This window comes from Populus alba, chromosome 1 (genome assembly GCF_005239225.2).
Source record: "Populus alba chromosome 1, ASM523922v2, whole genome shotgun sequence".
Taxonomy (NCBI): Eukaryota; Viridiplantae; Streptophyta; class Magnoliopsida; order Malpighiales; family Salicaceae; genus Populus; species Populus alba.
The window spans coordinates 11,910,121-11,934,234 of NC_133284.1; the positions used below are offsets into that span (position 1 = coordinate 11,910,121).

Below are 24,114 nucleotides of genomic sequence, written 5' to 3' on the forward strand. Positions count from 1 at the left end.
GATTATAAAAAAATGTTTGCAAAAAAAACAATTAATTAAATTAGCATAATTATATTTAACCAGTGTTTTTATCTATTTTTTTATCTTTATATAGCAATATTGCAAGGTTGTTTTTCTGGTATATTTTTATGCACAATCATTCACACAAAAACACAAACAAAATTTACATAGTTTGGTAACTTAAACTTACTTCATAGCTCGAGATAGCTATAAAAAATTCACTATATAAAAAAATATTATAAGATGTCAAATAAAATTGTTACACCACAAATTTAGAATAACATAAAACTTTTTTAGGTTTCGCATTTTTAGAAACAAAATCACCTTTCCAAAGCAAAACGACATGAAAAAGGAGGGATTTAGCCAGTTTATTAAAACATTGAGAAATGACTAATATCACACTATAAAAAAAAAACTAAAAAATAGTATAATTTAGAAACAGTCTAAACTTTTTCAAAAAAACAAAACATAAAAACTAAATAAAGCGACTCAAAAAAGGCTAGAACTTGAATTAACAAAAGCTACACCAAAAAGGAGTCTCACAGTAGCCTGTGAGTTAAATCATTATTCACTGGAATAGTGATTTCACAATTTTATCCCTTTATTCAAAAAAAAAAATTAATATTGGCTATTGGGGTAATTATATTTTTTATAAATTTTATTAGTCATTATCAAATTTTTAAAAAAAGTAAATTTTTATTGATTCAAATGCACAATAGAATAATCAAAATGTCCTTATAAGTAAAACAATTTAAATTGGCATCAAGTGGCAATTTTGTATTTTCTTTTGTTATCATTATTTCAACTAAAGGACAATTTGTTATTTGACCAAATATAAAAAATAATGGATAAACAAACAAAAACATATAGTAAAATGACCAAAATACCCTTAAAAAATAAAATTGATATCAATGGGTCTTTTATCTTTTTACAATGGTTTTTCGTTATTATCAAGTCTGTTTAAGAGAAATTTTGTATTTGATCAAAAAAATTTAAAAAGTTATTAAGGCACATCAGAGGTGTCAACGGAATCAAGCAGTGCAGATTGCACTTTCTAACATCTAAAAATATCATTTCATCATTGGAAGCATTGTCACGGTATCTTTCTAGTGATGTGATGTGTGTTGATGATGATGGTTTAGTTTGTCATTAGTGAAGTTTTCTTTTTCTTTTTTGTCTCTCCTCCTCTGAAAATTGCATGTTAACCACCCTCTTTGTTGTTGGTATTTCAACTTCAATCATTATTTTTTTAATTTTTATTTTTTAATTTTTGTTCCTAGATTTTTTGCTGAAGTTTTATTTTTTGGAATTTCATCTTTCAATCCCAATTTACCATATATTATTTTTTTCCAATTTTTTTATTCATTCTTTTAATTATTTTTGTAGACCTTTTATTGAATTGAATTTTCTTTTCAATTTTATCATTCACTTTAAAATCTGTTTTTACTTTTTACTTAAATAATGATCCTCATTTTTTTTAATTTTTTTGTCCTTTTGTTCAATTTGTTTTTTCAACTTCATGCTTCATTCAAGAGTAAACTTTATTTTGTGTTTCATTTTTAATTCTTATTCTTTCAATTGTCATTTTTTTTATTTTAGATCTTTTGATATAATTAATATTTTTTTCCACAAAAATCATTCAATATTTAATTGGTTGGAAATTAGACTTCATAATTTTTTCAGATAGAGTGTTTCCAATCTAATTTCTCAAGTCATGATTTTGGAAATTTAATGTGGGTTGACATCTTTTTTTTATATTTTTTTTACTTATTTTCTTTTTAGCTTTATGATTTTCTACGTTTTCTTTTCTATTAGGTTATCTCGATCTCATGACATGTGCTTAGTGGCAGAGCCACATAGTATATTAGGGGGGCAATTGCCCCCTTAATTGTTTTTGAATAATAGGTATTAATTTAATTATTTTGAATTAATTAAAAGTTATATTATTTTTAATTGAATTAATAAAGGTATGGAATTAATTTTTTTCATGGGATGAATAAGCAAACATTTTAATTGTTGTCAATGAATAAGTATTGATATTTGCAAAATTAAAGGTTGGTTTTTAAAAAAAAAAACTATTTTTTTTGTTTTTAAAAATAATTTATCATGATAAATTTAAACTATCAATGTTGATCCATATCCATGCATTATAATGGTAATGGGTGTGTGAAATGAGTTGTGATGAATTAATGTGTATTTTATCATGAATTCATATGGAAGATTTACAATTATTATGTAACTGAACTTAATTTTGTTATTATGAAAACTTAAAGAGAATGATTATAATGTAAGCTTTTTTATGTTAAAAGTATTTTTAAATTAATTTTGCTTTATACGAGTCGCTATATTTATTTCGAATTAATTTTTAACGCATATCCATATAATATATTTGCCCCCTTATTTAAAATATTTTGGCTCCGCCACTGCATGTGCTGTAGATCTTGTTGGTTAACCTAGGTTGGCTCGCTCCTTATTCCTTGAGTTACAGATTTGTCATGTTAACCTGAATTGACTCGAGTTAATTTTTTTTTTTATCCAATTTCACCCTTTTGTATTTAGTGGATTAAGAATTGAACTACATCGTTTGTCTCTTTTTACAAAAATATTTTTTTCCTATATTATTGTTATCACTTCTTTTTTTAATTTAGTCCATTCATTGTTATTATCTTTTTTATATATATAATCTCCTTAAAATATAATCAACTTATTTAATCCAATCCGGTCCATGCTGAATTGCAATTTAAATAAAAAACATATATGTATATATATATATATATATATATATAAAGTTGCATTACCTAACATTACCCGACAACCATAAACACATCCTCAGCGTGAGAATCCTTCTCAGATGAACCTGACCTGTCTTCCAGGGAACAAGAGCGAGAAGCCTGTTCATTGACAGAATTCCCAGTTCCAGATGCTTTACATGCTTCTAATAAAAACTTAAATTCAGATTCTCTCGTACAACTTCTCTTTTCTGTCTAGTAAATAACTTTATCTGGTATTGAACAGCTTCAACTTCAGTTTCCATTGTTTGTTTCTTTTGTCAGAAAGAGTTCTAACGGTATTCTGATTGTGTTTCGTGCTGTCTTCTGCTAAAACAAACGAAACAGATTGGTTTTGTAAGAGAGACAGCAAGGCATGGGGGATGGGTAAAAGCTCCTTCCTATGGTTTGGGCAGAATCCCAAAAGGGTTAAACCCAGTTTTTTTCGTGGGGTCATCATGCAGAAGGACGCATTCCTTTTTTATTTTTGTGTTTCAAAAATATTTTTAAAAAATTTAAAAGTTTTTTATTTTTTTCTTTACTTTAAATTAATATTTTTTTAGTATTTTCAGATCATTTTGATATGCTAATATAAAAAATAATTTTAAAAAAATAAAAAAATAAAAAACATTTTGATATATTTTTAAGTGAAAAGAAAAGCAACTACAACTATACTCTGAACAAGACCATCTAAATGGGTTTCACCGAATTTTTTTCAGAAATCAATTAACTGATTTGGGTGTTTTCCTGTTTGTTAAATATGTTTACATTAGAAAAGTTAGTGGAAAAAAAATTGGCTGAATGAAAAACACAATTCAGTTAAAATAAAAAAAAATATTTTGATTTTCAGAAAAATATTAATTTTGAATGGTATACACTTAAAAAAATGCAGATAAAAATAAAGTAAAATGACTATATTACAATTAAAACTAAATTTGTTAAATTGATGTCTTGAGATTTTTTCATCATTTCATTATTTTTTGTAATTATTAAGTAGATTTCAGGGCAATTCGGTATTTTTATAAATATAAAATATTATTTAAAAAAGATTGGTCGGCATGTGCAGTGGACTTGTTGTTTGTTGGAGGTGTCCACGCTCCTCAAGCAACAAATGCAGTGCGTCCTGTCGACCAAACGTTGGCTTCTAGTATGACAACTTTTATTTTTTTATTTTTTTTATTTTTTTTTAATTAAATTTTTTTTATCTATCAGATTTAGTTTCATTTATTTTCATTACTATTTATTTTATTTGAAATAATTTATAAAATTAGAAAGTAAAAAAAAATTCAATCACATCCTCTTTCAAGTTTTTTATCTATTTAATTTGATTCCTTTTTTTAATTGTTATTTATTTTATTTAAAATAATTTATGAAATTAAATTTTTTTTTAATTTTTATTTTCTTTTAACTTTTTTATATGTCATATTCGGTTCCCATTCTTTTAATAAATTTTTAAAAAATATTAAAAAATTATTTTTAATAGCATAATCAATACTAGAAAGTGTTTTTCAATTTATTTTCTAAGATACTGCCAAACATAAAAAATTAATAAACTTTTTAAGAATTTACTTTCCAAAAAAAACCACTTTCTAAAAATCAAACTATTTTTCAGCGAACAAACATAGCCCTTTTATTATTATTATTATTATTATTATTATTATTAAATCATTATAACAATATAAAATACCCCTTAATATCATTTATAGGTTTTTTGTTTTAAAGTGTATTTTCCCGCTTTTAAAATGAAAAGACTTGTTTATTCTCTATAAATTTAATAATAATTAATGAGCCTTATATACCAATTTCGATTTTTTTCTTGTGAGGAGTAAAATCATGAAAACAATATTTCAATTAACCAAAAAAAAAAGGTGGTGAAATGTTTTTTTCCTTTTCATTGATAAAAAAAATGTAGCAAACATTGAATATAAGTGTTTTCAAACTTTAAACCAAGACATGCCAAAATTCTTTTCAATTAAGAGGATAATTGGGTAAATAATCACGCCATTTGATTAAAAATATAGAGAATTTAGAAATTACAACTCATGTCTCGATGGATAAGATACGATGTAGTTTCCGTGTATGTGAAAAGTTTCACATTATAACAGAAAAACATTCAAGACTCCCAGGTAAGCACAGTAAGACAACACTCACAGAACATTTTAGTGCAATACAGAAAGCAGCAAGGCGACGACGATGAAAGGTATTAGCTTTCAGAGCTGTAGGATGCTTCGCCTGATGAAAAATTCTCTCTCGAATGACGCTTCATCTCCTCATATGCCCATTCAAGACCGGTGCAGTAATGGAGTGGCGGGTTAAATCTGCAATCATTCATATCATCTGGCAAGAATGCACCGTTCTCTATTAGAAATTTGACTGCTTCTTTCTTCCTTTCCTTTGCAGCACGGTGAAGTGGTGTCCCTGTGAAATGTGAAAAAATATGTATCAGCTACCACAGTTACAGAATATAAATTGCGAAGAGAAATAAAGGAGGGCAGAGAGGGAGTTAGGTGCTTGAAAACTCTATTCCATGAGTTGAAGATACTTACAACCACAGGCACCCAGGGTTCTAGCATCAATATTAGCACCACGTGCGAGCAATTCATCCATAATCTCAAGGTGACCACCCTGAGCAGCAAGATGGAGCGCGGTCAGGCCTTTTGATTTTGGGCCCCATGCAGGCACATTAACATCCATTCCTTCATCGAGTAAATGTTTCACCTGTTCAAAAAAATCCTCAATCAACAAACAATACCCACAGTCTAATTCTTTGCACAGCTTCCTTCAGTACAAAAGAGCGCCTCTCTTGATATTTACACAGAAGCTTGTGTAAGTGAAAATATACACAAACACAATGATGCAAAGCAAATAAAGTTAAAATGAGAGGATACTGTGACATAAACAAAATAAAAAACTGGCTCTCGAGGAGCCCCATTCTTCTATCTAATTTTCCACCCCTAGAATGGAAGAGATAGAACAGATTATTGTACCAACAACTACAGTAAAGCATGTGTATGTAGCAGATTGTGGAAGATCCAATGAAGGCATAGGCATAAAGGGAGAGTGGGGACTTTTTTTTTCTCAAATTACTTCAAATGAAAAGGAGACTTCTATGGCGAAAGATCTCATCTTGGTGTTTAGGGCGCCAGCTAATTAAAGTTGTTCAATGCCAAAATAGCTACCAATAATCAGACCAGAACCTTCCAATAATTGTTCAAAATAACTAGCGGGGATTAACTAACTAATTCAAGAATCCAAACACTTTATCCTCATTGAGCCACGAATTTTTGATCTCCAATCCACTAAAATAAAGTCAGTAACTAAAGACAAGGTTACAACTTTGAAAGAAAGAAAGAAAGAACACTATTTTGCAGCTTATAAAGAAATTCCCGTCATATTGCTCTGGCAAACAACAACTCGTTAAAAGACTCAAGTAAATCTTTAAAGGGCATCCATTAACATAAACAAGATATAAACTATACAACTCCTCATCAATATAAAGTATAAACACCAGAGTCGCAACAAGTAGCAAACTTAACAAGCTCCGGAGCAAAATAAAATAAAATAAAAAGTGAGAAAATAAATAAAGCCAAAAACAGAAAGGAAGATATAATAATTACCTGTTTGAGATCACCTTTTCTAGCACCAATATGAAGCGAAGTCCAACCTCTATCATCTCTGCCAACACCCCCAACTGACCTAAACGACCGTCTTCTCGACAAGTTACGCCTCAACGAAACAGCAACACAATCTTCCTGTGGCATAATTTTTAATTTCAACAAAAATACGCACACGCACACAGAGAGACCAGAATCAAACACAATCCGACAATTAGCGCGTGCCTGTTCTTTTTCAATCAAGTCCTCAATAAGATCCAATTAGCTTTTTTTAATAAAAAAACAAGAAGAAGAAAGCTCAGCAAGAAAAAGGGCAAACGACAGATTTACATGTTCAGTTTTCAAAGAAAAGAAAATCGATTTAGCGAGAAGTTGAGTAATGATCAACACAATACGGAGAGAAAGGATTGAGGCCGGGACCGAAAACACGAAGATTTTCACAGATAAGAAAGGCGAGAGGTGAAGAGATTATAATCATAGTAAGAAATTCGATTTTTGTGAACCCTAATTGGTATTTAAGAGGCGATTAATTTTTCAATGAATCCGGATATGATATGATATGGAGATTATTTACGAAAGAGAATTGATTTTTTATTTCTTTGACGCCCAAACCAAACCCTAAATAGTTTTCAATACCCAGAGAGAGAAACAGAGAGAGAGTGAGAGTTCTGTTTGTCTGTTTTGGGGGGGGGGGGGTTATGCCTACGACACACACAATCACAAATCGCGTGTTCTATATTCCTTATTATTAACTGGTGCCTACCTTCAAAACGCTGCGTGTTGGTACCTAAATTAAAATTGAAAAAGACAAGGGAAAGCATATATAGGTTCCACCGAGACTTGAACTCGGGTTACTGGATTCAGAGTCCAATGTCCTAACCGCTAGACCATGGAACCACCCTTGATACCTACTAGCCTCAGTAAAAATACTACATGTTAATATCCCAGCAGATACATCTCGTCTAAAAATACACTAATTCTAAAAAAATATGTATATTGAGTTTTTAAAAAAGTTTCTAACCAACTGATAATATATTATTTAAGAAATAAAAACGATTTATAGAAATTTTACATTCTAAAAAATATATATATTGATATTTTTTTCATTGTTATATTTTTATTATACTTCAAAATTCTATTATATGTAAGTTTTTTTTTTTTTTGAAAAAAAACCTAAGTCTCATTAACGTTTTAAATTGGAGCAAGATTAAAAGTGCATTATGGACTGCTATAATGCATTAAAAAATTTTCCCTCCACACAAGGGGTGAGCTGAATTTTAAAAGGTAAATTTATCTTTTTATTAGTTGGCATTAATAATTTAAATGAGGTAAATCATTCTTTTCACATTTTTATTACATAAAAGAATTATTAATTTACCCTTTAAAACACATAAAAAATAACTTGGGGTCAACAGTGTTTTTAAATTTTATCTTTTTTTTTTTCACGAGATAATTAGTAATTATCCTTCAATTTTATTTAGTTTTTGATTCATTCTTAGTTCATTTCATTTTAAATTCTCTCTCTATGTATTATAGTTCGTTTAAGATTTTTTTTATAACACATATAAAAAAAATGTCTAAGATTTTTTTTTATAACACATAAAAAAAATAATCAATTAATGAATTATTGAAACTTGAGAAACCTGAAAGTATTTATTTGGTTTTTCAAGTTTAGAAAAATGTCAAAAAAGGTATAATAACCCTTTAAAAGAAAAAAAAAACATATAGATATATTAATCATACAGCATGGAAAAAATAACTAATATTTTTTCTGTAAGAAATGAGGACATATTAAGAAAGATTGTCAAGAAAGATATACTCATGTTTTTAGCAAGTCATGAATATGGTTTTTATTGAAACTCCTAGTAATACAAGGTGAATTGATTCTAATTCTTCAATTCATATTATTAATATCATGCAAGGCTTTCCGAGTCTAACGAAGCCGAAAGAAAATGAAGGAGCATCTATTTAAAAAATTTGATGTGCTTTGAAGTTGAAGCTATAAGAACTTTTAGATTAATTTTAAAATTTAGATTCGGTCTGGATTTGAAAAATATCTTTTATGTTCCATCATTTTCTAAAATTTGATTTCAATTTCCAAAACATTATGATATTAGTTATGGATTTTCATTTAATGGAAATATTTTTATTATTTTAAAAAAATAAATTTTCTATTGATGATAGAACATTAATTAATGGTTTATATAAAATTGATTTAGACACCACACTTTTAAGCTCAACTATTTGTTAATGCATGCTAATTCTAATATTAAAAGGAGCAGAATTGATGAGAATCCCTCCATGTTATGGCATAAGAGATGAGGTCATATATCCATTGAAAGAATGAAAAGATTAATGAATTGATAGAGTTTTAAAAACTTGGGTTTGTTACATGAGACTAAACAATTTCTTTCTCAAAACTTTGATACGAAGGATTTGAATGAAGTCTTTTATGTCATTGACATAGAGATTTACAAAGACAAGTCTCAAAGGATATTAGAATCATCTGAAAAGGCATGTATTAAATTTTTTTTTTGAAAAATCCAAGGATGTCAAATTGTACACCTTTTATTAGCACTTCTGTCAAAATGAACAAATTCAATCAAAATCAATACCTATAAAATGCATTGGAAATATAACATCTCTAATTTTTTTACCAACTTCTGACAACATATAAAGTCATGGTTATTAAAACAAGAGTAAATTTTTTTATTCCAATAAAAAATTTCAGCAGAATTTCTCCTAATATATAATGATCTCAAGTGTCAATATCAATATAAATTATGCAAATCAATCTCATTCACCAGTCCAATTTATCTGGAATCGCATCCCATTAATATCTCAATAATATTCCACCGCATTATTTTAACATAATCAATATATTACACTATTAAAGCAATGTAAAACTTGAATAATAAGGAAATGGTATAAGATAAACATGATTACTACATAAATACAAGTTCTTCTATGCTAAAACATTAAAGTTCATTTACTTCAGTTTACACACCAAAAGAAATACTTGAGATATTAGGATTCATTGTCTATACATAGAAAATTATGTACAACACTTTTCCGATAATTAGTACAAGGAAGTAATAACAAAAGTTCATTCTTGACAACTTCGTAAAAGACTTGAAACAAGAATTCGCATGACAATACATTAATCTTTTTTCATTATGGATTAATATTATTTCAAATAATTCTTAAAGAACCCATTCCTAGTTGTACTTTTTTCTTTACTTATACTTTGTTCTTTTTATTCTAATCATTCAAACAACAAACTTGATAATTTTTCACATCTCATTTCTTCTCCAATCTTTTTAATTATCTTTCTTGAATAGCTTAGTAACTCAACTATACTACTTCCAAGCTGATTAACTCAGTTATTCATTACAAATACTAATTAATCTGGAAACCATTATTCGATTATTCATAAATTCAATGAATTGTCATGATTATCAATTGTTTCAATGTTCTTATCTAGAAGCCAATAATTCTAGTAATCATAATTGAATACTAATCAATCTAACAACCTTACTTGGATACCAATTATCTAGGCATTCCTATTTACAAGCCAATAATTCATGTAATCGTAATTGGATACTGATCAATCCGACAACCTTACTTAAATGACAATTATTTTAGGTTCCGGTAATCCTAACCAGGTACCAATCAATTCAACAACCTTACTTGGATACCAATTATTCCAACAATTATATTTGGCGGCCAATAATTTCATTAATCTTAAATGGACACCAATCAATTCAACAACCTTACTTGAATGCCAATTATTCTGACAATTTTATTTGGAGGCCAATAATTTCATTAATCTTAACCGGACATCAATTAATCTAACAGCTTTACTTGGGTGTCAATTATTTTGGCATTATGTTTGGAAGCTAATAATTCTGATAATCCTAACTAGATATTAATCAATCCAGTAATTTTGCTTGAATGGCAATTTTTCCAGCATTCTAATTTGGAAACCAATAATTCTATTTTCCAACATAAATTTCTTACTTGAACTACATATTACCAACTTGTGAGATTTCAGTAAAATCTTGAAATAAAAAAAAATAACATTTAATTTTGACTTCTAAAAGAAAGAATAAGAGTCATTGAAATGTTGAGCATCTACCTCAAGTTTATTATCATCTAGCTATTTCTAAGGTTCCTTTTTAAACTTATTCATACATAAATTATATTTTCATCACTCTTGCTATGCAGGTCGAACCAACTTCATAAATTATAAGGTTCTTTTTTTTTTCCATGCATATTAAACCTAATCATTTGCAATTCACACCATTCATCATATAATTAGTCAATATTAAATCAAGAATTTACCAAAAACTCATCCTCTCACCCTAGCATGTCTGGCCAAACTTCTTTTCTCTTAAAGGAATGCATAATTTTTTCTTAAAATTCTTTGAAATCATTGCATTGTTTGTTCATTTAGTATCAAACTAACATAATTCTACATGAAATACATAAAAGATAATTCAAACAACATTAAACCCTTTTTTTTCCATCATCTTGATCGAACGTCACACTAAGGTGGAAGAAGGTTTTTCTTCTTCAATTTTTTCAATTAATATCTTACCCAATGATTTCTCATATTAAAAACCTTAATCTAACATGAAGACATCTATTTAATTATTTATTCATTTAAACACAATTTACATAAAACTCTCACTTGCAAAACATATCAATTCTCATCAATAATTCACCCCAAACACAAATAAGGTTTCTCACCTTTTAAACACAATAAATGAAGGGAATAAAAACAAGAAAGAACAAGTTTTATTCATTTATTTTCCTTTTCTCCATTTTTCTCCTCCTATTTGTAATCCATGTTTAAAAGGGCTACAATGATTTTTTTTAAGGAGATTTATTATTTTAATTCAATTTAATACACATCAAGTGTACAAATTTCATACGATACCTTTGTAAGCTTAAGAGATATACACTTCAATTCGCCAATTTGGCTCAATTAGTGATGCTTGATTAACACATATTAAAAATAAAAAAAAAAAATTAAGACGAAACATTAACCTGATCCGTCCCAAACATGTTAGAGCATGTTTGAGAGTGTGGTTGCTGTTATTTTTCAAAGTGCTTTTCACTCAGAAAAACATGCCAATAATATTTTTTTATTTTTAAAAATTATTTTTGAGATCAAAACATCAAAATGATTTGAAAACATCAAAAACATATTAATTTAAAGTGAAATTTTTTTTTTAATTTTTTAAAAAATACTTTTTCACCACAATGTCAAACACCCTATAATCCTGAGCCCTAACCCGTCGTGAAATGTGGGGGCGAGAGATGAAAATTCAACCCACCTCGACCTGTTGTCATCCTAAAATTAAAATTAAAATTTTGAAATTAAGATATTAGAACAATAAAAATTAAAATTAAAATTAAAAAATATATATTAAGAAGAACACTTCGTCACCAGATGACTTGATTCATTTTTTTTTTAATAGATTTTCTCTTTATTCATGCAGTAAAAATGAACGCACAAAGAGCAAGCACACAACACTGCAATAAAACAATGAGATAATTGAATCATCAATGAGATGAAAAAAAAAATCTTGTATTTAATGCTCCAATCATTTTCAGTTCTATCTTCTCACAGAAGAAAATGTTTACAGGCATGACCTGTTCCTTGAAGCATTTCTCTCCGAGAGATACAGTCATGAATTAATACATGTATAGATTTCCCCACGTTGATACACCAAAAGAATTTCTCCCATCATCCGCTGATGTCCAACTTGGCAAAAAGAGTTCCTCTAGTATTATACCAAAACAAAAGGCAACTGTCTGTACGTTTACTGTTCATACGTTTTTTCTTCTCCCCCCTCATCTCAATACAGTTTTTCCTATTGCTATTCGTCACCCACAATGCAAACTTCTTTTCTTGACTATCCTAATCAAACCATACAATTTAAAAGCAAACGAAAGATCAATCTGAGAAAGTTTTTGACCTGCTAGTTTTATATATTATTTTCACGGATGAGTTTGTTCAAAAGGGTTGTCAGCAGGGCATCTCTACGCTCAGCCCTGCTCTCTTCTCTTATCCTCCTCTGTTCTTCTCTCTCCCTCCACGCCTGCTCAATCATTAATCTCTCCCTCTCGAGCTTCTCCATTGACTGTCGCCATTCCTGCTCAAACATCTGCCGCTCATGAGAACGCCTTTCCATCATCTCTCTCCACTGCATCTCCATCTTCTGTTGCTGCTGCAAGAACTCCTTGAGCATTTCTTGAATGCCACCAACAGTACTACTGCTTGCTCTTGGAGACTTCTCCGCTATAATTTTTTCAACCTTCCTCTTCCTAGAATTGCTTCTGACTGGCTTCTCCTCCTCACTATCATCTTCATCCTCATCTTCTTCTTCTGAGAATTCATCCGAGGATCTATCTCCACTAGTTCTTTTCATCTTTTTCCTTGACTGAGTAGAACCTGCCTCAGATTCAAGAAGTAGTCGCTGCATGTTCTTAGCTCTTTCAGTGAACACTGCATGCAGTTCCTCAAAGAACGGGCATTGCCGGCCAGTCTCAGGATCAGATGTCTCCTTTCCCTGATTAATTGCAATCAACAGTATTGATTAAGAGCACATGGTGCACGGGATGGATGAATACATCAATTTAATATATCAATCACTTGTTGGGTGAAAAGCTCAAAAGACCCAAGAGACTACAATAATGGAGCCATTTTGAACATATAGTAGAGGGTATTCATTAATATTCTAGTTTTTAGACCAAAAGATGCAGCAAAGGAGTTTTTATCATGCATGCCCATATAAACATCTTTGGCTAACCAAGCCAGTGGTTGAATGGTCCTACCTAATAAGAAGTTACAATGAAGGGTTTTACTAACAAGCACCTAGAGCACTTGTTAAGGTGCATTTGTTATAGTGTTTGGTAATCAATACATGCAATTCTAATCATTGTTGAGCCATTCACATATTGAATTTCAGTATTAGATTATAATTTTCAATGCACAATGAATGCACCTTAACTAATGCCACATGGGCACCCGTTCGCATTACCCGTAATTTTATAAGAGAAAGTTCAGTTGTATTAGAAGAATAGGTAAGTAGGCATCGCGGAGAATACAGCCTATAACTGACCTACTTTAAACTAAACCAAAACTCACCAATGAGAATATAAACAGTATCTGAAAGAAGTTTAAAAGGCAGAAAAATCCTTCTAATATTTGAAGTTCAATTTTGAAGACGTTGATGTATACGGCATAACATGGCTGTAAAATATCTCATGGGGAAAAAGGGAATTGAAAGCAACGTAATACAATGGAAGGAGATTCTGATTGTTTCTTCTCTCCATTAGATCACATCACATTCTACCAAACATTACCAAAGGATATCAGGTGCTCCATGGCGAAAATCATCCTGAAAAGGACACAAAGGTCTGCTGCAGCTAATTTGATGTTCGCATAACTCTCTCTTAACTTTTTTTAGACCTATTTTACAGAAGGTTCAGCAAAGTCATAATTTAGGGATACCAGCAAGTTCGTGATTTGTAACTTATATTGGTATCAGTTCAACATTTAATGTTTTCTCAGAGACTGAAATTGTTTCCTTGATTAAGGTAAATGGGAAACAGGTTATCGACTGTGAAACTATCAAGGTAAATTGCTGTAACATACCTACAAGGTGAAGCAAGCTAGATGCCCTTTGCTGCAGCTACTTTTAATTGCTTCAAAGCATGTAACTTGTAAGTTGTAAGTAGCTGACGCACGAAGGTCACATCCCATGTAGCTAAATTAGTGGTCTAGAATCCCTTAATTACTAAGTTAAGTACAAGAAGCCACATGTTTTTTTTTGTTTTGTTTTTTTTCGTTGTGTTGTTGTATAATTGAAACTGCGTTGGTTAGCTAGAGAATCCAATAACATCCTATCCCCCTTTCTCCATAACCTTCTGCATAGATGAGTAAAAGAGCACAAGTTGGTTCCAAATCAGATAAATAAAGGAATTTGTAGGAAGGAATGTTGAAAATCTAGCATGAGGGGATGGGATAGGTTGAGGGGATGCTGGCAACTCTAGAAACAAACTTCCAATGTAACACATTCAAACTAACACAATATAACTTAAAGACCATGCTACACCCTTTTATAGAGAAGATTTTACAAAACATAGAATTTGCTTACAGACTGCAAGGTTGTATGCTATAGCATGCAACTGCAATTAACAGCTAAAACACAACTAGTATCCTTCCCCGTTAAGTTACTTCACAGTAAATCATTTTTTTTTCTTCATTACTTTTGAAAGTAATATTTAAAATCTGACATTGAAAAACATTTCAAGCATTTGTTTTTTCTCATGCAACATGCCCTAGTATTTTTAAATATAGAAAAAATCGCCTCAAAACAACAAGGTATTTGGATAACCATTCAAATTGCAGAATCATTAGACAGTCTATCATCCAAGGCTAACCGCTCCATACAAAATCTAGCTTCCAAAAAGACAGTCTTTTACACTAAAACACAATTATGTCAACAACTACACTCAATCTGGGAACAGATCGAACTTAACCCCCCAAGCTTGCCCTACTCCTAAAGTCAGAGTTTTTAACTTCTAATGATCTTCCTTCTCCGTTCCTTTCATTCCCTTTTTGTTCCACCACTAGCATTATCCATGTCCTAACTAAGTTCATTCCCTCTTTTATGCATCATTTCTATGCATTACACGCTAAACTTAAAACAATCATTTCAATTTAACTCAACTGATTAACAAGTTATGGGTCACAGATATTTCTTATCAAGCTAATTACACTCATTTTACAACCCTATTAAACCTAGCAAATCCTAGATTTACCAAGCAATAATCTCCCCCCCCCCCAAAAAAAAAAAAAAAAAGAGGAAGAAAGGTGAAAAGGACACAACTTTCTTAAAACCCATTTCTTATTACATCCGAACTCCAAAGACACAAGAAAACAATACCTTGTAACGATTGACGAGGTTTTTCCACTTGCACTTACACTGTTCGGGTGTCCTTCGGTAACCCTTCTCTCTCATTTTAGCACTCACTATCTCCCATAAAGTCTTGTTCCTCTTCGTCACAGTAAAATCCTTCTCCAACTCCGCTCTAATCCCAATAAACTCCTTCGTTTCTTGAAGTCCCCACTGCGGTTGTTGTTGAGGTGGACCCCTCGGCGAGATCTCCGCCGTTGGACTTAGCATCGCCGCCGTTGGCATCATATTTATCCGCCCTAGCCCGTCCCCTTCCCCTCCACCGCTAAACATCATATTTACGGTGCCGTATTCGGGTTTTATAACGTCTTTGTATATAATCTGAATCGACTATGGCTTTAAAAAGAAAGAATGGAAGGCGTGTTTTTTGATGATGTTGTTGTGTTTTGTGCTTTTGGTTCTATCGCTATGGTTTTGCTTCTTGGACAAGACAGGTATCTCTTGTTGAAAGGAAAGTCGTACTTATGGGTGGAGACTGGAGAATGGGTTCAAGGAAAAAAAGGACAGATTTTGCGTTTGATTTTTACTTTCCTTTGTTTAATAAGACATGCTTTCTTTTTAAATACATTTTGGTTAAAAAAATATTAAAATCTTCTCATACGTCATAGAAAAACATTTAAAATAAAAAGTGGGTTAGAAAGTTAAATAAAAGTTAGTTTTTAAAAATATTTTTTATTTAAGAATATATTAAGATAATATTTTTTATTATTAAAATTTATATATATATATATATATATATATTAGCATCTTAAAATAATTTTAAAATATTCAAAAAATGATTTTAAATAAAAAAATTAATTTTTTAATAAATAGTATTTTGAACATAATATCAAATATATTTATAGTCTATGTGTATTTATTTTAAGTATGATAATAAGTCATTGGTCCATCCTATGATGTGAAATTTTTAAAAGTCATTGGTCCATCCTATAATGTGAAATTTTTAAAAAAATCATTGGTCCATCCTATAATGTGAAATTTTTAAAAAAGTCATTGGTCATGATATGAAATTTTTTAAAAAAATAATATCATAAAAAACTATTTAATATTATAATTTAATATAGACTTTAAAACTCATGGATTTGACTTTTAATCTAACTCAAGTTTTAAATTAGCTCGCGTGGATGTTAATTCAACGTAACTCAGTTGATTTAATAGGTTCAAAATAACTCGAGTGATCAATAAAAAATATGATCTAATTTTAAAAAAATCAAGATTATATATTTTTTTAATATTAAAACAATTGCATATTTAATTAATTTACACTTCATGGTTTAATTTGTCAAACATGCGACTTGAATCATAAACTCAACTGAGATTAACAACTTTATTGTTTGTAAACTATTTTGTATTTAATAATAATAATAATAATAATGATAGAAACTCATAAGATTGAACATCAACAAAACATGGAAATATTTATTTGAGATTATAATAATCTTCTAGAAAATAAATTTAAATGATTAATAAAGATTAATTTAAAATCAATTTAATATTAAAAAATTAATTTTTTCAAAATTAAAAAAAAAATAAAAAGGGATACGGTCTTTACAACTCATATAAAAAACTCAAGTTCCTTTAGTTTCATAGATAACAATAATAACAATATTGTGAAATTTATTCAGCATCAGGTTTCACATTCTTAGTTATATCAATGTCTTTTATCCATTCTTGATTTTTTGTTCTTTGATTGTGATATATACAAATGTTAGGACAATTTGTTTGTTTATCCATTGTTTTTAGTAGTGAATGAGGTTTGATGTTACTTTTCGTTATACAGTGCAGGCCGCTACAAATTTTTTAATTAATGTAAAAAGAAATCAAGATGATTTAGAAAATAATATATTTAATTGATTTAGATCAATTTAGATTAATTCTATTAAATTTATAATTTAAATTATTAATTTAATTGCATCTAATAATATATTTTTTCATTTAGTTATATAATAAAAAAAATAAAAATCAATTCCAAACTGAATAAATATTTACCAATGAAATTAAAATAAATCAATAAATAAACCAACAAAAATGAAATATTAAAAGCAAAAATCAGGAGGGAAATAGAGAGAGAAAGAAAAGCATGCTAGGTTGGGCTGAAAACAAAATGAAATCAAGTATTCATTAAAATTCAAAATATATTATACAAATAGCAAATAAGCAAAGTTTTGTTTTTCAAAATAATATAGATCTAAGAGTTATTTATAATTTCATTTTTATAATTCTTCGTAACCTGTTAAATTATGATAATTAAATTATATATTAATCATTCTTTTTCTCATGCATTTCATGTGGTGAACATATTGATTATTATATTTTAAAATTATATTTCAAAAAATTATAATATTTTAACAATTTAAATATATATTCAATTATTAACACAGACACGAGAAAATGTGAATATATTGCCAATCAAGATTTATTTTTGGGTTTTTCAGAAAAAAAACAGCTATAACAAATTGCACAACCTAATATATATGTACAATCACACACACACACACACACACATATATATAATTGTTAAAATATATATTCGATGAAAATGTCCCTTGAATTACCAAAAAAAAAAAATTTAAAAAAAAAACATAAAATAATAAAAATTATTAAGAAACTTGAAAACCTATAAAAAAAATTTTTTTTAAAAAAAAACATTGTATAAAAGAGAAAAAACAAAAAAAAAAAGGAAAGGAAAAAAAAAAATTCAGGCATGCGGAGCCTAGATTGAATGACCCAACACACATGGGCCTCACAGTTTGAGCCATGTGCACATGAGCTAATTTTTGTTTTTTTCTTCTTATTAGAGGGTGGACTGTAAATCTTGGGTTGAAATTTTTGTCAATCTTATGATTAGGAATGAAATCCTTTGATAGTTTGTGTAAAACCTTGAGTAATTGTTTTTTTTTTTTTAATTTTAAGTTGAAGATGTTTTAAAGAGTCTAAATGGGTATTAATGTGACTAAGTTGTAAACCCTTAGAAATTTAAAAATAAAATAAATAACAAATAAGTAATAAATTAAAATGAGTGTACGCTATAAACATGTAAGAAAAAAAATGACATGAAAAAGTGTTGGTGTAAATTATAATGTGAAACGGTAAAAAGTTAGTAAACAAACTAAATAATGAAAAAGTAAAACAAATATATTTGAAATAAAAATGTGGTCCTAAGAATTTAATGAAATAATTAGTACAATCCATGAAAGGGTGAAACAAGAAATTTTTTATTTATAGTGTAAAATCACCTACCATTTATTTTTATGCTATTAGGTATAATTCTCAATTTAATTGTCAGATCAAGCTAAAATTTTATAACGAATCACTTGACACATTGCTTTATTTTAGGTTAAAATCTTAGGAAAATCAAAGAAAGAAAAGTTCATACGAAAATGACAATAATCAAACAAAAAATAACATAGAAGTTCTTTAATGACAATTTTGTAAAGAAGTTAAAAAAACTGAAAATTCAGCTTCTTTTTCTCCTATAACTGCCAGCCGAAAAGGGAAAGGAAGTAAACAAAACAAAAATTATAAAGGAATCCACCATTAAAAAACCTTGAGAGAAACAAAAAATTTAGATAGACTAGTGAGGAAGTGAGGGTTTAAACACAAGATTTAAAAGAACAAACGAGTAAGGAAAAAGGAATAAAGAGAAAAAGCTCAGGCAAAGAGAAAAGAAAGAAAGGGGAAGCAAAAAACTTTGACTGGTTTGCATTCGAATATCATATTATTATTAGGTAAAATATTACAAACTTGTTTGTACAAGTTTAAGTGAAGATTAATAAAGTTTATATAAAATTTCTAAAATTTGAATTAAAGTTCTTAGATAAAAAAAATTGTGATAGCGAATGTTTTGAGGATGGAATAGAAAATAAATAACTTTAGATGATGATAATTGACAAAGAAAAAATTGTTGTTTTATGAGCATTAATCATAGGCCACGTTAACGAAAAATAGGCAAGGATGGAAAATCAAATAAATGAATCTAATTATCATGTTTAATTGAAGTTGAGTTTACAATGTTACTCTGGACTAAGAACTTTTAAAAGTAGACAATAGATAAATTCTAAGTATTTTTTTTATTGGGTTTGTGTTTTTATATGTATTTGAATATATTTTAAAAATATTTTTATCTTAAAAAGATATTAAATTAATATATTTTTTAATACATTGACATTAAAACTTTAAAACATATTTTAATATATTTTTAAATAAAAAATACTTTAAAATACCAATCACATGCATAGTGACATCACTGCAATGCATCTTGACGTATTCACGAGGCTTCCTACGTTTAAAGCTTGGTGATTGAACTGATTTTTTTATTACAATGTTTGAACTGGTTTTCAAGAAAACCGAGATTCTGTATTTTAACTTAACCCCAACTAATTTGAAAATTAGACTTAGTTAAAGTCTTTTTCTGTTGGTTTTTTCTTAGTTCGAAGCTTTTTAAAATTGAGTTCAAGGTCCCGCATGCTTTTAGCTATTTGAAGAACCCTCGAAAAATACTAAGATTCTCGATCGCACGTTCACATGTAGTCCTTTTCATGAATTCAATGTCAGTATCAAGAGACTATTTAGCTTAGTTGAATAATAATTAAATTGTTAATATTGATGCTGATAAAAATCTAAAGTAGGTGGGGTTGTCATGTGTGCACTTTTCACGAAGGCAGAAATTATTTTTTATTACTGTTCAATTCGGTGGAAATTCTATGATTTTTCCAACTTTGATGTATGCTTATGATAGATTTTCTGGTCACTGTTTCATTTTGATCCCTAAAGTCAATTTACATGTTTCTTTTACTTTATTTCATGAATGGTTAGTGGGCCGAAAATTAAGGGGAGAGATGACGAGAAGTTGTCATCGGGGAGTTTGGTGACTGTTTCGGCTATGATTCCGATCAAACGGATGTCAAGAAGTTACATCGATAAGTATATTTGATTGATGGACATGGAAATAAGTGTTGAAAAACTCATTAGGATTACAATTAAAAATAAAAAAACCAAAGTTATTATAGCTTTGCTCACTTATTATTGTGTATCAAAGTAGTAATTACAATAATTTCTTTTTTTTTTCTTTAGTTTTTTACAATTTAATCCTTTAATTTATGATAAATTCACATGTATTTTTTTAAAAAATAATTTTTAGTCAAAATCCATATTTAAGTGTTAATCAAAAATCTCTAGGCATATCAGGTTCAAATAACATGAGTATGACTTTATTCCAAATCTAATATCTTTGAGTTCAGTTATGCTACGAGTCCAATCAGACACGAATTTGATAAGCTACCAGACTCACCATCCATGGAGTCATCTACAGGTTGAGCCCAAATAGACATAGATCTAGTAAGTTATCGCGCTCGATGTTCTTGGGTTCAGCTACATGTTGAACCCATTATATACATGGGTTTGGCAAACTACTAGACCTAACATTATTAGGTTCAGCTATGTGTTAAGCCCAAATATATGGGTTTAACGAGCTGTCAAACCCAACATCTTTGAGTTCAGTTACACTCAAAGCCCAAACAGAATTGAGTTTGACAAACTATAAAATCCACCGTTTGTGGCTTTGGTATAATACCAAGTCTAAGTGAGTACATGTATGATGACTATTATAGACCCCATATTGGGTCATAAGGTTTCGTTTGTTCATTCTTATGACTTTTTAACATAAAATGTTAATGTCAATAATACTCATCTCTTTACACCTATAAATATATAAAAGTCTTCCAATGGCCTACTATATTTTCATTGCTATTAATATTGTGTAAGAGATATATATCCATCATTAATATGGTGTAAGAGATATTTATCTCTTATTAATGCTATCAGGAAGAAATGACTCTTCACCTCTTATATTCCAACAACATGATAAGGTTTAGGGTTTATAAATACCATTTAAACCATCTAGATAAATGGTTCATAGTTTCTATTTTTTAAGTATTTATACTTTAATTCTCATAGCATTTATCATAAAAAAAAAGAACAAACTCTTGTTCTTGGAATTTAGATCTCATTCTCTCACTTAATTACAAATATCAAGTGTGCATTTGTTAAATAGAAAACTAATTTTTGAAATTAATTAATAAAATTTTAACATTAATTACTAGCAACATTAAAAGATTTAGAGGGAAAACCACCTAAATGAACAATGAAAGGAGGTCCCTTTTTTTATTTTTTTTTACTTTAATTTTTAATTTTATTCTTTAATAATTGATTGATTTTAAATTAGCATTCATAATATATTTTGATTTTTTTTTATAAGGTTATCACAATCTCAAATAAATATCATGATATTTGATGAGTGCTTGATTTTGTGAGCTTCTATCCTTGGTATCATATAATTAAGTAAAAAATAGTATAGAAAATAGAGTTATTAAACCCAAAGAAATCCAAGACTTAAGTCATGGACTTCGCAAGTTAAGATGTGAAGTCGGAGTCGATTTAACATGTCATCGTCTTAATATTAAAAAAAACAAGATATTATCTTGATTTTTTTTAAAAGTCAATCCATATTTATACTAGAAATTTAGGCAGCCTTAGGATACACCAAGTCAATCCAAGTTAAGGCAAAAAAAGTTTTTTTAAAAAGAGTTATTAAACTCAAAGAAGTTCATAATCAGGTTATGGGTTTAAGGGCAAAGCCACGAAGCTCAAGTCCATCTAATAAGTCACCATTTCAATATTTTTTTAAAAAATATATATCATCTTGAATTTTTTTTTTAAAATCATATTATATTTTCATGTGTCATCCAGGTTGTCTTTAAACTCGCTAAGTTAATTATGTCATATCAAACAATTTTTTCATGTGATTTAATTTGAAACCCGAGCTATATAATGATTCAGGTAAAAGTTTCGAGGTTAGCTTCTGAAGCCATATTTAATAAGAAAACCAAAGAATTCTTTGCAGCTTTAAAATTGTTTTTACATTAATATTTTTTATTCCGATCCCCAACATACAGCAAGCAATAAACTACGATTTATTAAATCATTTAAAAACCCATTTATGATATGCACGTGGTGGGTGCATCTTACAGTGGCAAATAAAGGAAAGAAAAAGAAAGAATCTCAATGGGGAATGGAGAAGGCCCTTTACTTCTTAACCTCTTTTGCATGGCAGAATCTTTTCATATGGGACGATGGGGCTGCTGGTCGTTATGTCTTCGTCTTGGTTTTATCTTTTCTTCTGTGGAAAGGAGGAGAGAGCTCATCAGAGTCTGAGTGATGGCTATGAAAAGTTAGAAAAAAAAGATAAAAGAAAAATGAAAATCATTTCGCAATGGCCAAAACTGCACTGTTTTTTTCCATGTTATCTTTCTTCTGCTGTCTTTTTCCTGGCATTTCTAGAACAACTGTATGCATGGGTGGGGGCTCAGATTCTCAACTTCAAAACAAAATCTGCCCTCAAAGTTTACTAAACAAAAAGTTAGTAGTGCCCATTGAAACAAAAGATTGGTAGGCTACTGAACGAGCGAACCAAGCATGGCTTGGACCAAAATATATCGAGCCATTAAATTTATTATCTTATTTAAATTTAGTAGTTTAATTAGATGGACTTTTTTTTTTAAAAAAAATTTGATCGACTTTGTTTATGCAACATTATGATATAATTGCCTTTATATATCCCAACAATGTCGATGAAAAAATCAATTGTCAACTGTAGATCATTTAGAGACTGTTTGGTAATGAGTTGAACCTGCGTTTGCCGAAATTTTGATTTTTTTTTTTTGCTAAAATTGAGTTCGGTTTGTACTTTTTGGATCGTTTTGATGTGCTGATATTAAAAATGATTTTTAAAAAAAAAAAAAATATCATTGGCATGTATTTTCGGCACGAAAAGTTATTTAAAAAGCAACCGCTATCACACTGTCAAACACACTCTTAATAAGCTTATTTCTGCACGAGCTTGTTCAAAGACCAATTGAATAATGACAGAAGTTTTTTATTTTGATGTTTTAAAAATATTTTAAAAAAATATTGATTTTTTTTAAATTAATATATTTTTTAATGTTTTAAAATTATTTTAATACGCTGATGTTTAAAATAAATTTTTTAAAAATAAAAAAAGTATTATTTTAGTATATTTTTAAATAAAAATATTATTTTTTGACATTATTAATCATTAGTATAGAACCTTTTTTTAGTTTAAGGTGTGTTTATTTTTGCCATGTTTTATAAAATTTTGATTTTTTTAAATTTTTTTAATTGTTCTAGAATATTAAAATTAAAAATAAATTAAATAAATTTTATATATTTTTAAATAAAAATATTTTAAAAATTAATTACATTTGAATAAGAGTGTCGTGTGATTCTTCATCACTGCAGCAAACCCCAAAAATGCTACGAGGATAGTCGTTAAATACACTGTATCTTACGGCTCATTTATAAATATGGTCGGAACATATTTAAAAAACTAATATATTTGTGATGTTTTTAGATATTTTAATGTGTTGTTATTAAAAATAATTTTTAAAAATTAAATAAATATTATTTTAATATATTTTAAAATAAAAAAAATATTTTAAAAAATAAAACGTACGAGCAACCTTCAAAGCAACTAGTAGAGCCCTGTCTCTTTGTGAATTTGTGACATAAGGCTAGCCGGTAGCCACCTTCATTTGCGGGTAAATGGCAAGTGTAAGATCAGCATTGGTCAAAGCTTGAGGTGGGTTGCTTTTCATCTCCTGTTTAGTAACCAAAATAAATAGGATAGGGACACGTGTCTCATAGGGCCATAGGAGATACTAC

At 28.8% G+C, this 24,114-nt stretch overlaps 2 protein-coding genes and 1 non-coding gene across 3 annotated transcripts; all 3 read right to left on the reverse strand.

Moving 5' to 3' along the window:
- Nucleotides 1-4,752: 4,752 nt before the first annotated feature.
- LOC118038622 (phytochrome-interacting ankyrin-repeat protein 2) lies at nucleotides 4,753-7,089 on the reverse strand. The gene is made up of 3 exons (XM_035045031.2): nucleotides 6,386-7,089; nucleotides 5,315-5,486; nucleotides 4,753-5,186 (listed from the first exon to the last, which is right to left on the reverse strand). Exons 1-3 carry the CDS (start codon nucleotides 6,527-6,529, stop codon nucleotides 4,972-4,974), a joined length of 531 nt encoding a protein of 176 aa, XP_034900922.1. The 5' UTR covers nucleotides 6,530-7,089; the 3' UTR covers nucleotides 4,753-4,971.
- A 118-nt stretch (nucleotides 7,090-7,207) lies between these two features.
- On the reverse strand, nucleotides 7,208-7,279 carry TRNAQ-CUG (transfer RNA glutamine (anticodon CUG)). The gene has a single exon. It is a non-coding gene; the product is annotated as a tRNA-Gln (tRNA).
- A 4,678-nt stretch (nucleotides 7,280-11,957) lies between these two features.
- LOC118038621 (trihelix transcription factor GT-3b) lies at nucleotides 11,958-15,879 on the reverse strand. Its single transcript, XM_035045030.2, has 2 exons — nucleotides 15,346-15,879; nucleotides 11,958-12,963 (listed from the first exon to the last, which is right to left on the reverse strand). The coding sequence occupies exons 1-2, from the start codon at nucleotides 15,649-15,651 to the stop codon at nucleotides 12,379-12,381; spliced, it is 891 nt and encodes a 296-aa protein (XP_034900921.1). The 5' UTR covers nucleotides 15,652-15,879; the 3' UTR covers nucleotides 11,958-12,378.
- Nucleotides 15,880-24,114: the final 8,235 nt, after the last annotated feature.